The following is a 16,242-nucleotide window of genomic DNA, read 5'->3' as shown; positions in this document are numbered from 1 at the left end:
CACATGTCTGGTTGTTTGGTTGTAGTCTGAACATAATTTCAAATAGGTCTGCTCTGTGTCGCCAGAGGTGGAGACAAAGCAGAGAAATCGGGGAAATCCCAGATTTCAGCTTTAAAATGTTGTTTTTCTTAAAGCAAGTGGAAAAAATTGGGCCACTGAGATAAGATAATTGCACTCTTTCCATTGCGGTTTCACTTGTTCCAGGTTCATCTTGAAAAAAGGCATCTCAGTCCGCCAGAATCAAGATAATGTCACTTGATTCCCCAAAAACATCTTGAAACAAGTTGATTTGCGTTAGAAACAGGTGAAATGATCTCACCACATTGGCAGATTGAAGACTGGCAGAAAAATGTGATTTTAAGACTCAGTACGAGATAAAATAGTGTTGAAGAAGTGCAACACTCTGAATGTAAAAATATGTAGTGAGCTGTGATGAAATTGTTACGGATTACAGAATACATCTGAGCCCAAAAATAATTTTTGTGTTGTAGCAATTCTCACACTATTTACTGAGTTGGAACAGCAAAGATATTAAAATCTGTTCCAATACAAGTTGACGTTTGATTATTTAAAACTGTCATATGATTGGACATTCTACCAAGAGTCAAACAATGGGTCTTGACATAAGTAGTGTACACTGCATTTTCTATCATCTGCATGAAACGTGGCCATGCAAAAAGCAAAGTATGATCCTAATTTAGTTTGGAAACACTGTTATGTCTCACTTCTCACAGCCAGCCGGCTCTCTGGTGATTCTCCATCACCAGAGATGTTGCACTTGTAGAGTCCTTCATCAGATTTAGAAACCCTGTGGATGGTCATCTCTCCTGTAGAGCCGGTCCTGATGAAGAAGCCATCTTTATAGAAAGCAGCTGGGAGGTTGGACGGAGTCGTCTGGTTTCTACAGTGCAGAGTCACAGCATCTCCCTCCATCACAGGACGGACAGGACTCTCCAGGATCACAGACCCAGCTGAACAACATGTGATTTATAAAAAAATCTTTTTTTACGTTAAACATAAGTTTTATAGACAATCTTACAACAACAGAGAATTGGTTATCAATCGTGTGTGTGTGTGTGTGTGTGTGTGTGTGTTGGGGGGGGGGGATTTATAGTGTTTTTGTAATTTAACTCTTCAGTTACAATAAACATACCTGTGACAGTGATGTTGATGGTGTTGCTTCTTTTTCCCTGTCCAGCCTCACACCAGTATTCTCCACTGTCTGGTGTATAGGCAGATTTAATGGTGCAGGACGACCCATTTAGCACCCCCCAGTCAATAGCACATGTGGTAGGCCTAATGTTTCCCTCGATCTTCCTCATAACTCTCCGTCCAGTCGAGCCATCAAACTCCTTACACTTAAAAGAGACAGGCTCGTATTCAAAGAACTGCAGTCTGTTTGGAATGGTACAAGGAAAAGCTGAATCTTAGAGAGAAACAGAGAGGAAGAGATATTAATTGAAGAGATTTACTCCAAAATGAAACATCCATGATGCCTATAAAATGATAGCACAAAATCAAAACAAACTAGATGCTCAAAATTTTAGAGATATTGAATGATGAACTTATAAGTATTTTGCTTATCTTTTCTTTAAAAATTGACATATGATGTTTGAAAAAAGAAGCCAAGGCACTCTTCTTTTGTGTGCAAAAAAAGCCTTATTTTTCTATGGCTACCCTACATATTTCGGCACAAGATGCTAAAACATAGATGCTGTAAGCAATTGATTAACTTGCTACTTACCACATTTCTGAGTGCAATAACCGTGCTGAACTTGTGCAAAAAGCAGCACCAATACATTCACCACTGGAGAGACAAAGGAAGAGTAAGTATATCACACTTTTATATGTACATCTGCTAGCCACAAAAAAAGGCTTTTCCAACTGGCTCTCATTGTTTCACCTTACACCTCTCTCATACAAGATACTGGGATATTTATTAGATGTATTGTCTGGGTGCTGTGACCCTCATACTCATTAATATTGGCTGCTTGTAATGTTGAATTTGAGCGGCAACTAAATGCCTGAAATGTAATCGACAGGAATTCAATGAAATTCGGCTTCTATTGGAGGCCGATGGATGTACAGAAAAACCAACACGTTTTGGCAGAAAGCTTTCATTGGGCTTACATGGCGAAGAGGTAATGGATCTTAAATGTGCTAAGGCTTAAAATGTAAATGATAATATAATTAATATCAATTCAGCATGTTCACTTGAATTTCTTCTATTCCAGGCAGTAGTTACTTCATCAGACACAGAGATGCAGCCAGACACCTGACAATACATTTTCAACTCGGTAAGATTTAATTGTGTAAGACCTGTAAAACATTATCTTATTGCTATCAGATTCAGTACCAGTGCTTCTAAGTGCTGATAAGCCTTGTTTTGATTGCTCTGATTACTTTCACCTTTAAGCGGCCCCCCTTTTTCATTGTTTTCTGATTTGTAAAACAGAGAAATGACGAGAAAGAGAGACTCAGTACTCACACAGTCTGAGGCAGAGAGCTGTAACCTCCATGCTGTCTTGCTGCTGACTGTCTGAGCATCAGACTGAAAAACAGCTAAGATCTAATGTAGGTGTGAACCTCCGCTTCCTGTGGAGATTATTTCTGCTGCTGGCGCAACAGCAGAGTGGAGTTTTAGTTTTACAAACGTTTTTGAGAGTTTTTCAGAGCGCAAGTTAGCTATCTGGCAAACTATTGGATGGCAGAGGAACTGTGGTCAAAAATATAACAATATACACATATATAACAACTAACTAACTATAGCTAACCTTGATAACATGGGGTCTTCAATTCAAGTTGTTGGTTTCCTGAAAAGAGCTTCAGATTTTGAGATACACTGATCCCGGGTAGAAGAACAAAACACCACTCTGTTTTTTTTTTCATCACTTTGACACATCTCCTTCATGAAATGCATTGTTGTGAAAATAATTTTATTTCAAAAGTGATGAAAATGATCAATAATTTGACTCACTCCAAAGGCAACAAAATGATGTAAGGTTAAGTACGTATTCCCCTCCAGAAAGACCTGATCTGCACTTTTTTGCTTAAAGTAGTAAGTCAATTTATTAATCAATTTTGTCACTTTTGCAATAAAAATATTATATTACCATTGTCTGTTTCATGAAGGGGACATGTCAAAGTTATGACTATGGGTCCCAGGATATTTTGGGGACTTTGTTCTTGTACTATCTAGGACAGTCTCTCTAAACACTTTACCACTCCATTAACTGTTTACAGTTTTCCTGCTCCATATTTGTTGCATAGTTTAGACATTTTAGCTGATGCTTTTATCTATGAGTGAGCAGGTATAGGGACACATTGACTGTTGGGGGGATTGAACCACTGACCTTTTCATTATGGGATGTTCTATGTAAACACTAGGCTACACTGTTACCCAAGTTTCCACAGTTGATCTTAAGAAGGTTCAGCATCTCATCAGCTCTAGAGAAGGAGGAGCAACATGACAACCTGGTCAGACTCCATCTACCATCCTGCAGGGCATCGAGCACTTTGGAGAAATATTTACAGGTATCACATTTTCCTCATCTCTGTCTCTCTCTCTTCTCTTTTGCCACTCTTTCTCGCTTCCTTTCCTCTCTTTTTCTGCCTCCCTCCCTCTCTCTCTCTCTCTCTCTCTCTCTCTCTCTAACGCATGAATAAAAGGTCCTACTCTGCCCCCTGCAGGAAATCAGCCGACCCATCACCTACCTCATGAACACTTCCTTTCCCTGGGTTGCCAATACCACAGAGAATTTTGTTTCTCCTGTTTCAATAAAGAGAAACAATTGTTTTTTTTCCCTCATGAAGTATGGGGGCTTTAGATTTTATTGCTGCTGTAGTATTTTATAATAGTAGGAACCAGTTGCCACTTGCTGCTGTGGCACCTGGATTTCCCCAAGGGGATTAATAAAGTGCTATCTTATCTTATCTTAGCTTTTATTAGCTTAGCTTAGATCTGTGACAGAAACAAAAAATAACGTAACTTACTAAATTATATAATCAATTCATACGCCCTGTAATCAGTGAGACAGGAAATTGAGAGACAGGGAGCGAGCTACATAACGAATCGTCCAGCAGCACCACCACACCACGTTTAAAACAAGGAACATACAAAGCATCTGAAATTTACAGTGTGACGGGGCTTAGCCTTGCACTTACAGCCCCCCACCAGGAGGGGGTGCTGCAGCCCCCTCAGCACCCCTACTTCCAGCGTCTCGGAGTCAGCAGTGAAACAGCATGCAGCATTGAGCAGTGCAACGTTCACTGTCCTGAACGCCAAACGGTGTCGGTTATTATGGAATTACGTATCAGTAATTTATTGAAGCGGTAGGTTATATTTTATTTAAGGTCTTAAACAAACCTGGCAGCTTCAAGACACATTTTAATGTCATAACGGTCTAATGGTCTTTGGCGAGAAATAAAAGTGAAACCATTCTCAAATACTGTTATCAGTATAAGGGCATATATACAGAAGAGGAGAGTTTTGTTGTTCAAATTTGTAAAAGTGTAAGGTTTGAAACGGGCCACCAAGCCACGTTTGGATTCACACTGCAAGCGTAAATACAGTGAAATTAATTTGTCTTTGTACATAAACATGGAAATGAAAATGAAGGAAGGAGCAGCAGGGTTTGAGCAGCCTTTGTCCTCGTGGTACATTATTCACCATGCTGGATGTACAGTAGATTTGATTTGTTTGTTAATTTACATCCGTATCTTTAAAACGATGTAGAATATCATCACCAAAGTTCATCTTAATATTAATCTGACTACACATAGACTGTGTGACAATAATATGAGGACAATTTTAAACCTAACCAAAGCCTGTAATACTCAGATGGAATGATTCTCCATTGAAACCATACAATTTGTTTCTTTTTTGTGGTGGAGCTAGTTATATATACCACCATTTGGCTTAGTTTGAATATGTATAGACACATACATACCTGTATATATATTTTTATATACACATACACACTATGTATGTATATTATTATTATTATTATTATTATTATTATTATTGTTATTATTATTATTATTATTTAGCCTGATCAGTGGTGACTTCACTTTTGACTGGTAGGTATTTTGGACTTGACTGTTTTGCATAAATGCCACTTCAAAAGCATTGTTTTTCTCCCTTGTAGTCTTCCTGGGAATTAATATTTCACAACTGTTTGTCAGTTTTCAGAACTCCAGGATGCTTCACCTGAAGGACGGACTGTCTCTTAAATCTCAGCTCAGAGTCTTCAGTGTCTTGGGTTTCCATCACACTGTTGTCTTTCTCCTTCTGACACACTCTTGTGGAGGTAACTTACACACAAAAATATCAGTAACACCTTGATGTGTGTTTAAAGGCAAAAGGTCATGATTAGGCTTCACATCTACTATGACTAGAAAATTTAATAAACTGACATCAGAGTCACATATGTACAGGAAACACAGTTTAGGTCACCAACAACTTTCATTAGGGAAGGACAAGGTTAGTCATGCACAGATCACATCTACAGACATGGGGCCGAACAGTGCCATTACAATACCTATAAATGCTGTTAACTGATATACTATCCACCTCTATACCAGCAATACGTGGGTAGGAGAAGGTGATAGCCTACAATTTGAAGTAATTTTCCTCATTTTTGCTACCCATGTTTTTTATTGCTTTTAGGCTTCGTAGGGCTGCTCTGAAAGCTGTGAACCTACCAGAACCTCTGTAAAGTGCAGGTTGCTGCTTGAAAAGGATTGTACCTGGATTGTTCTAACTAAAGCCTTGACACCAGTATGTCCATTAAAACACAAGGACCCAAAGATAGCATTCTTCCATTTAATGGATGAAAGGGTGATAGTACAGTTGGTTTGGTAGGTGGAAGGATGTATGGATGATTTTCTGCAACACAGCAAACACAACATAAATAACCAGCCTTTATCAAAGAAAAACTAATGTTCCTATTACTATTTAAACAAAATAAGTATCTCAGTTATTACTCAAACAAAAAGGGTTTAAACTTACATCTCTGTAATGCATCTAAGTTCTAAGCAACATCTAGTTGAGGTAGGGAGGCTAACACCTAAAGAAACACTGGTGGACATAATTGATTCACATTAAATATCATAATTAATAGATCTTTACAATCAATATAACATTTCCAATAGACAAACTTACTCTGACAGAGCTGCACCAAACACACTGATCTCACACTGGACAATGGTCAGAGGTTTGGCTCTGCCCACTAAGGTTTAACTCCACCGATGAGATTATTTCTGCCTCCAGCTCTGCCTTCAAGAAACATTTCTACAACTAAAACTCCAGTCTGCAATATTTCAGCTTTTAGCAAAAGAATATCACACTTCAAACACGTTTTCAGCAGATTCACAGTAAATGCAGTAGCCATTACAGCACTTCACTTTTCATTTCTATTCTATATACCGTGAGTAGAAACATAAACCATGATTGTAATGAGAAGTTTATGATGGACACACAGCCTGATAGAGATGAACCGGTTCAATCAGTTCTCACAGCAGTCAGCAGGTGTTACAAAACAAATTTGTTTCTTCCCAGGTCAGTCTCAGGTGATTGGTCCACCTCAGCCAATAGTGGCAATAGTTGGTGATGACATCATTTTGCCATGCCACCTGGAACCTGCCATGGATGCTGTTGCCATGACACTGGAGTGGGCGAGACCTGACCTGGACCCCAGATTTGTCCATGTGTGGCGTGACGGTCGGGAACTTGTGAATAAAAAACATCCGTCCTACGAGGGAAGAACGTCACTGTTCATCGACAAACTGAAGCACGGAGACATTTCACTGAAACTCTCTAAAGTGAAACTCTCTGATGAGGGAAAATACAGATGCTTCATTCCTTCACTGGGTAGAGACTCTATCACTGAGCTTGTTGTTGGTAAGTGGGCATATGATCATTGTGCATGTTTTCATTGTGCAGTCTTCTACTGTTAGAAACTCAGTAACTGGGGGTTAAATGCTTTTTTTTAAATGCAGCCAAATATCATTTTTCAATTTCCATTGAAACCATTTTATGAAATTTCTCTTAATCATCATTAGGTGCTGTCTCTTCTCCTGTCACTGGACTTAACAAAGACAACAGTGGAGTGGTTTTAGGGTGTGAATCTAAAGGCTGGTACCCAGAGCCTGAGGTGTTTTGGCTGGACGGTGAGGGAAACATCCTCTCTGCTGGACCTACAGAGACAGTCAGAGGTCCTGATGGCCTCTATACTGTCAGCAGCAGAGTGACTGTGGAGAAGACCGACACCAACAGGTTCACCTGTAGAGTTCAACAGCAGAACATCAACCAGACCAGGGAGACACTGATTCATGTTCCAGGTAAAAATGTTTTCTAAATTCATGATATGGACACTTTATTAACTTTAAACAGCTGAGGTCTAGTTTTATATAAATGCCATGCTGCTCTGTGTTTTCTCATTTCAGACGATTTCTTCCCGTCTAGTTCTGCTGTTTATATCATCATTGGCTTGGCTGTTGTCTTCATGTGTATTGTTGCAGTCATCTTTGTTGTGTGGAGATGGAGACGAAACAAACTCAGTAAGTCACAAATAAATGTTTCTTCTTCTTTTCAAGTTAGTGTCACAGCTCTGATGGTTATAGTGATGTGAAGGGTTTCATTCCAGAACCTGAAATGTAAGAAATGTTCATTATTTAATATAAAAAAAAATACATGATAGTATAGTATTAATGATAGTATTATTGAAAATGTTAGTATTTTATCAGATCATAATGTAGATAAAAATTGAAAGCATTCCATGTTAAAGTTTTCTCACGCCATCAGTCAGTCATTTGTCAGAAAAGCTGTTTTTCAAATGGTTTATGCCTCATTTTGAAAGAAATGCATCATATGCAATACCTTCCTATTAGGCTGTTTTGCTTCAGCAGCTGTCACATCTATTATCTCCAAAGGCAACACTCCATAAACACAACAGGTCTGAACGTCAATTGACACTGTTTCCTGCTTCTATATGCACACAGAGAACAAGATGTACCATGAGGATGAAACTGAACAGAGAGAAGGAGAGAAGAAGACTGAATTTATGAGTAATGATACAGAATGTCAGTTTCTGTTGGAAGGAGAAAGACACAGCGAGCAGGACATGGCAGAAAGAGAGGCAAAGACACATCTAGACCAGCGAGAAGAAGAGAAGACCAAATCTATAAGTAGCAAAACAGAACATCAGTTTCTAATGGAGAGAGAAAGACACCAAGAGCAGCTCACAGCAGCAGAGGCAATGAAGGATCTGGAAAAGGGAGAAGGAGAGAACATAACCAAATCTATGAGTAATGAAACAGGATGTCAGTTTCTGATGGAGGGAGAAATACAGCAAGAGCAGCTCGGGGCAGAAACAGAGACAAAGACCCATCTAGACAAAGGAGAAGGAGAGAAGCTAACCAAATTGATAAGTAATGAAACAGGACATCATATTCCAATTGAGGGAGAAAGACACCAAGAGCAGCTCACAGCAGCAGAGGCAAAGACCCATCTAGACAAAGGAGAAGTAGAGAAGAAGAACGAATCTATAAGTAATGATACAGAACTTCGGTTTCTGGTGGAAGGAGAAGGAGGCAGAGAGCAGGACATGGCAGAAAGAGAGGCAAAGAGCCATCTAGACAAGGGAGAAAGTGAGAAGAAGACAAAATCTAGTAATGGCACTGAACTTCAGTATATGGAAGGAGAAAGACACCAAGAGCAGCTCATGGCAGAAAGAGAGGCAATGAAGGATCTGCCCATGGGAGAAGGAGAGAAAAAGACCCAATCTACAAGTAATGACACAGAACTTCAGTTTCCCATGGAGGGAGACAAACACAGACAGCAGCTCATGACAGAGGGAGATGCAATAAATCTGGACAAGACAAAGGCAAAACTTGAGGAGCTACAGAAGAAAGAAAATGAACGGCAACACACGGCAGGGGTGGTTAATAGATTGATGGGACAGAAGAGAGAACAGGAGAACCAGATAGAGAAACTCAAATTGCAGCTGCAGGAGGTAGAGAGACAGAGGGATGAGAACGAGAGGAAGCTTCAGTCAGTGGATAGAGAAATAACAGAGAGGGAGAGAGACAAGACAGACCTTGAAATACAGAAAGAAGCGCAGAGAAAGATGAAGGAAAAAAGAGTCTATTAGAGGTCAAGAAGGATCTGGACAAGAGAAAGGCAGAACTTGAGAAACAGCTGCAGAAGGCAGAGACAACACTGGAGAGCAAAGAGGGTGAAATTACTAGAATAACAGAAAGGGTGAGGAAAGCAGAGAACGAGAAAGAGCAAATCAATGTGAAATTAGATGAGATAAAGAAACAGGGGGATGACAGAGAGAGGGAGACAGAGAAGACAGACCTCAAAATACAGCAAGAAGCAGCAGGGAGAGAAAACCATGAGCTCAGACAGGAGACAGAGCTTCAGGCAGAGCAACAGCAGAAAGTAAAACCTCTGGAAAGTCTGGAGGAAATCACAGAGCAGCTGGAGAGACTTGAACTCAGTAAGAGAGAAGCAGTGCATCAGGAAGAACTACAGAAAGATGAGGACAGAGCTGACACTAATCAATCAGAGGAAGAAGATGATGATCTATGAAGAAGAAGGGGGCAGAGAGAGCAGGTAAACAGAAAAAGTGATGCTGGAAATCTCATATATTCATGTTGTCTGATCTTAATTTCTACAGTTAATAATCACAGAATTTGTCAAGCACTGAGAACACATAAATCAATTTAATTTAGATCCCTGTTGTTATCGAATCGAGCATTCGATTTACTTTTATATTCATTGGATATTCCCAACTAACGCAGAGTGAGCATTGGGCAGCTTATATGTCTCTATTCACATCCTTTACGTTACTAGAGCACACATTAGCATATCAGAAAATGAAAATGAGTTGAGCAGGTTGCAGGTAGCTCAATGCTTGAATTCCAGGTCAGCTCTCCCGGTGTTTATGTTTCAGTCCTCTCTCTCAGCTACACAAACTTCTATAATGGGAAATATAAATGTGTAAAAAAGGAAGAATATTGAAAACAGTCTCATGTTGATTTCAGAATCTGAATCACTTTTATTGACCAAGTCCAACAGGTGGACAAAGAGCTTGACCTGGTTAACTGCTGCTGACAGATTTCTATATAGATGGATCCTTCATCAGGACTGATTCAACAGAAGAGTTGACCAACAACAGTTTTTACAAGTCTGCTGTATCTGCTGTGAGAAATTAATACTGTGCTGATTTAGAGAGACTGAAGGGGGAAAAACTACATTCAGAAGATCTGTGATTGAATGGTTCATTCCATCAATGGTTGAATTAAGATGAAAGAAACTGCAAACAAGAATACCATTTACAATCCTTTGTGACTCTTGGTTTTATCGTAGGATATTTATATTTTTGTATTTATTTTTTTCTATCACTATTGTGTTGCTTAGTATTGCCTGTTTTGAATGTGTTGTGATATTGCGATAATTAAAGTTTGCCTTATTCCTGGGTGAGAATTCACATAAGGCTCTCCTTCAGTTTGTCACACTTGAACAATGTGACTTAGTATTATTTTATGTGAGTAAATAAATCCAATATTTTGATTATTGTAAATAAAAACAGAAACATGCATCAAGTCTGTCTTAAAATATTTTCTTCAGATTTAAACCAGCAAATATGCTGTAATGCTATAACTGTATACCGATGTTTCCCTCCCTGGGTTGGAAAGGCCTCTAGACCAGTGGTTCTCAAAGTGGGGTCCGGGGACCCCAAGGGGTCCATGGCACTCTGCCAGGGGGTCCATGAAAAAACCATCAGACGACGAATTGAGGACATGTCTTCTGATATCAAGTCACAACTCCTGGAAAGATTGAGAGTGTCTAAATTTGCTAAATTTGTTCAATTGAATGAGTCCAATTGCAATGCAGGCATGTGTTCAGTTTGTTATAGCCTGCATTTATTTTATGATTAGACTTTTATCAATCATTACGTATGAACTAAGAGTGAAACACTTTATTGATTTATTGACACTTTACTTGATTTCCCTTTGATATTTTGTTTAGGTACAGTGTTACTTGCAGGTAATTGATTGATTGTTTTATGGGTATTCTGTGTTGAGATGGTGCAAATATTTTTTATCTAATATCTTTCTAATACATTTCTCTTGTGTTGTTCTTTCGCATAACTAAGACTATAGAAGTGTAGAAAAATAGGCTACGTCAGATTATTCCAAGGGACATACATGTCAAGTCAAGTCAATTTTTATTTATATAGCCCAAAATCACAAATCAGAATGAGGGGGTCCCTGGTATATTCTCTGTCTTGTAAGGGGTCCTTGGCTGAAAAACAATTGAGAACCTCTGCTCTAGACCATGTGACATTTAGACCATGGGACACTAAAACTCTCCACTGAAACCAAAAGTCGGAGTGTAACCCCGGTGCCCTGGCAAAATTCCCAAACAGGCCTTCCTTCCATCATGGCCACCTAATCATCCCTCGTTACCTAATTGGCTCTTTCAGTCCTCTACTCTCCACTGAGATAGCTGATGTGTGGTGAGCGTTCTGGCGCAAACTGCCCAGCAAGCAATTTTAGATTTAAAAGACGTCTAATAGGCGTCTGTACGTAGACCTGACGTCTAGGCTAAAACACAGTTAAATTTGGGCTGTCAGTGAAAGTTTAGTAGACGTCTAACCTTAGCCCAACTATAGCCTAGCCATCAATTAGACAGCTATTGAACGACGACATATATATGTCTGATAGACAAAGTAGCAAGCAATCTCGCATTTAAAAGATGTCTAATAGCCATCTATAGGTAGACCTGACGTCTAGGCTAAAACACGGCTAAATTTGGGCTGTCAGTGAAAGTTTAGTAGACGTCCAACCATAGCCCAAGTATATAGCCATCAATTAGACGGCTATTGAACAACTACACATATAAGTCTAATAGACAACAAAATAATGGCTAAAGGATTATTTTTACTCAAATATAACATGTTCTGATAATAAATGCCAATCCATCCAACAAACAACAACAAACAAGATAAATATATAAAGAATTTATTGCAAAAATTACAATCATGGAACATTTTAAACAACAACACAACTGCTAGGTGCGGCTAACCGCTAAGGCGAATGCTAACGCTAACAGGCACGTTTTGAACGGGCACTGCACTAGTTTTAGGAAATACAGAAACAGATGCAACTTGAATACACATCACCTGCTGCTGTGAAATGTGCATGGATATTGTGCCAGCACATGTGCTGTCTAGGTAGCATGTTAAGCTAACCACACTATGGCTTACTCTACACTGCTAACCGCTAAAATGGCACGGCCCTGCACATGATAACAAATAATGTAGATACATCGAGAACACATGACAAGACAAAAACACAGCGACTTACAAGATAAACCAAATAAGCCGTAAACGTGGCGTGAACTGCTCAGTTCTGCTCTGCCTCTGACTGCTTCTTCAACCGGGCGGAGCATTATGCCACAGACTGTCGAGTCTCGCGTTGCCAGTTGTCATGTCTCTCAAGCAGTACAGCTGCCCTCTAGTGGTTGATAATCGTAATTGCAGTTTGTATTTACTTATAAAATGAAAGAAAGTCAAATACGGAGAATGGTGTATATGAATGTGTGACAGCAAAAAATAATGCTAATTCAAAGGTTAATGCTAACTACGCTGGATGGGCTTAAGCAGGCTATACAGTAGCCGGTCCAATTCAGAGCTAAATCGTGGCTACACATAGACTATTTCAATGAAATGATACTAATCTCAGTTTGTTGTCATAGTTGACTTGGTAACATGATCCGATGCCATGCACCTCACAAGCTGCGTGGGCAAAAACTACATTTATAATACAGACAACTTTTCAACTTTCCCCCCGTTGTCCCCCTCTAGCGTTTCCAAGTGGTATTGTTGTTTGCGCTGCTGTTGCCAAGACAACCGGATCGCTTTCTGTTAGAGCCTAGCTCTGTGCAATAGAACAAACCATCTGTCTGCTTATCAACTCCTTGATCATAACACAATATAGTAACTTTCACCACTGCTCATTTTAGAAAGGCCACTGCAAGAAAACGTGTTCTTTGTTTAGATTATCAAACAGACAATGGATCATTTGTTTGTTTCTGGCTGCTAGCGTTAGCGTTAGCAACATGGCTAACGTTGCTAACGCTAGCTACGATAGCTAACGCTAGCAGCCAGAAACAAACATAGTTAGATGTTTGTTTCTTTTGTTCTAGAAACAAACATAGATGTATGTTTCTGGCTGGTCCTGGCTTCCTTGTAGCTCCTGGTTCGTTTTCTGGCTGCTAGCGGTAGCGGCTAACGCTACCGCTAGCAGCCAGAAACGTTAGCAACATGGCTAACGCTACCACCAGCAGCCTGCTACTGTCCAAACTACTGTCCAAAGCAAGAAACAATCCCAATTTGAACTAGAAACCCCGGTCTCAGTGCTATGATAGAGGGTAGTGTTTCCACTGTCACTGCGGTTGTTCCACCATCCGCCATTTCCGCTACTGGGGATAGCTACCTTTTTTTTTTTTTTACTGGGGATAGCTACCGGACCTCTGTTGGTTGCGCAATGGATGACGCACTTCCTTTGTGCCGTAAGTCGAGCCTTCCTTGTCCCGGGAGATCGTACCCGGTGGCAGACAGAATTGCATAGTGAAAGCGAGGCTTATAGGGAACCAATCTAAACGCCGATGGTGTCATTATTCTATAGCCGTTACACTGTGCAATCATAATGATAAGTTAAAGCAAAAAAGTTGTCTATAGAGTCTTTAACCAATTTTAACACTATTTTGGCTAGAAGTAGGATACACATAGCCGGTCTAAATCAGGGCTATAGCCAAGCCGTTGGAATGACGGCAATTGATTGCCTCGATTTCGCCGGATGGGCTAAAAGCAGACTACACGTTGCCGGTCCAATTCAGAGCTAAATCGTGGCTACACATAGACCATGTCAATGAAATGATACTAACACCTTGTATTTATTATTGACATTGCAAACATGATGGGATATTATCCATCCATCTCACAAGCTGCGTAGGCAAAAACTACAATGGAACAGTTTTGGCTAGAAGTGGGCTACAAATAGCCGGTCCAATTGGGAGCTAAATCGTGGCTACGCATAGACCACGTCAAAGAAATGAAACTAATCACCTTGTAATCACTGTTGACTTTGCTACATGATGGAATATCATACAGCTCGCAAGCTGCGTTGGCAAAAACGAAATCTAACCAATTTCAAGATCATTTTGGCTAGAAGTGGGTTACACATAGCGGGACTAAATCGGGGCTATATCTAGCCGAGACGTTGAAATTATGTCTATTGCTTGCTGGGTGACTGCCGTGTATCACCCAGGTGGGTGCTACACATCGGTGGTGGATGAGTCAAGTCCCCCCAGAGCCGGCGGGAGAAACGAATTTGTGGATGGGCATTACATTTTCTTGGCGAGGCACAGTGATTTTTCAATGTAACATAAGACAAATCATAATAGAACGCCATTAGTTTACACTTTTTGAAGGATATTTCACTAACAAAGCTTATTAATTTAATTCTTTGTCAGTTCACAGAATTGTTTTGTGGCAAGCAAGTATCTGGTTTAAATAGATTTATTTCTTTGCATAAGGAAAATGCCTCTTGTTAATAAGGGTGTCTCTGCAACAGGTTTCTCTGCAAATTTACAATGTTTATATTTTTTATAATGCGCATTGATTTATTTACTGCTGTTGCACATCTCCCGTCCAAATGGACAAATTTGGACCAATACAACGACACTAATATATAACTTGTAGCTTACTATATTGTAGGCTATATTAAGTATTTTAACCCCCTCAGGTATCATGATATGATATGACATACTAAATATCTCTGGAACGCTGCATTTGAGAGACTTTTTTTTTTTTTTTGCCCAGAAGCTAACCATTGAGGGCTCCGGTGCGATCGGATCCCTTCCAGAAGCTTTGTAATCCAGCCTTGAAGTGCAGTGTCTTTCTGGAGATTTTGTAAAATAAATCCATAATGATAAATCCGTGTGGTAGCTCTGATCTCAAACGCATGCGCAATGGAATAATATAAGATTGACCGCATCCTCCTATCTATATTATTAGGGCAGCACCCGCAATAATGAATAGAATAGCGTAAATGTAGTAAATATAAATGTAAATATGAAGTATAAATGCTCAGAAATCTTGTGTGTTTTATTTTAGTACCTTCTAGGCTTCAATTTTGGGGGGGCACAAAAGCCCATTTGGACAGGCATTGCCCCCCAATGCCCCCCCGTGACGCTGGCACCGAGTCCCCCAATATGTGAAGCACTTTGAGTACTTAGAAAAGTGCTATATAAACGTAATCAATTATTCTCTATGAACCAGAGGCAACCAGTTGTTCACATTTTATCAGCGACTATTATTAGTATTGCCTCATCCTTCCCATAATGGCATTTGTTCTGTCATATCAGGGTCTAGCTGCAGAAAACATTGAAGATAACACAGTTTCAGCATCAGAAACAATAGAGTTTGCTTTATTCCTGTGTACATGTGTGTCATGTGCCGCAGAGAGAAACTTGACAGTCACGTGACGAGGATCTCCTGCCACCGGTAGGGGCGCTAATTTAGGAAACGCTCCAGCGGGTCGTATTAGAGAGTAGGAACAAACGACCTATGTGGTTGTATGGGTTGGAGGACTTGTTGTTTTATCTATGAGTGAGCAGGTGGGGGTTCAATGTCTTGCTCAGTGGCACTTCAACAGAACATGGGGCTGTTGATGGACACATTGACTATTGGGGCCCACTGAGCAATTTTACGTTGATTAGACGTTTAAAACACGTCTAAATGGCCCATACCCGTCTAGGCTAAATTAAGTTTAAATGGGGTTGAAAAGTGAAAGTTTATTAGATGTCTATACATAGACAAAATTATCCTAGGCTATATGAGAGCTACGCATAGACGCAATGTTGAAATTACTTGTGCTCAGATAATTATCTTGTAGGCTAGCCTACAGGACTTCTCTGGTGCATATTTTTGGTATTTACAGATGTTTATTCATTGTAATAATGTATTTACTGCTTGGTCTAAAATAGGTCTATACATAGCCGTAATGATCCTGGGCTATATGAGAGCTAAAGCATAGACGCGACGTTGAAATCACGTCTTTTGCTCAGTGGGGAATGCCGAATTAGTTGACAGTCTTTTGGTCCTCTGACACTTTGGTTAAATCTAAAGAATTCAAATGTAACTTCAGTCCCTTATCATTCCTATC

General features: G+C 39.8%; 1 protein-coding gene across 1 annotated transcript in view; it reads left to right on the top strand.

Moving 5' to 3' along the window:
- The window catches only part of LOC139649674 (uncharacterized), a 34,502-nt gene extending 25,350 nt beyond the window's left edge, over positions 1 to 9,152 (top strand). The window contains exons 4-7 of the mRNA XM_071526149.1: positions 6,560 to 6,901; positions 7,063 to 7,341; positions 7,447 to 7,560; positions 8,002 to 9,152. Coding sequence (XP_071382250.1) covers positions 6,560 to 6,901; positions 7,063 to 7,341; positions 7,447 to 7,560; positions 8,002 to 9,152 — 1,886 coding nt within the window. The remainder of the gene's footprint in view (positions 1 to 6,559; positions 6,902 to 7,062; positions 7,342 to 7,446; positions 7,561 to 8,001) is intronic.
- The last annotated feature ends 7,090 nt before the right edge of the window (positions 9,153 to 16,242 follow it).

The sequence above is a fragment of the Centroberyx affinis genome, unplaced genomic scaffold (genome assembly GCF_046629955.1).
Source record: "Centroberyx affinis isolate AG114_WGS23_722 - 3 ecotype Tasmania unplaced genomic scaffold, CSIRO-AGI_Caff_v1 ptg001387l_1, whole genome shotgun sequence".
NCBI classification, from domain to species: domain Eukaryota; kingdom Metazoa; phylum Chordata; class Actinopteri; order Beryciformes; family Berycidae; genus Centroberyx; species Centroberyx affinis.
The sequence above is the reverse complement of the archived record's forward strand: the minus strand, read 5'-3'. Positions and strand labels throughout refer to the sequence as shown.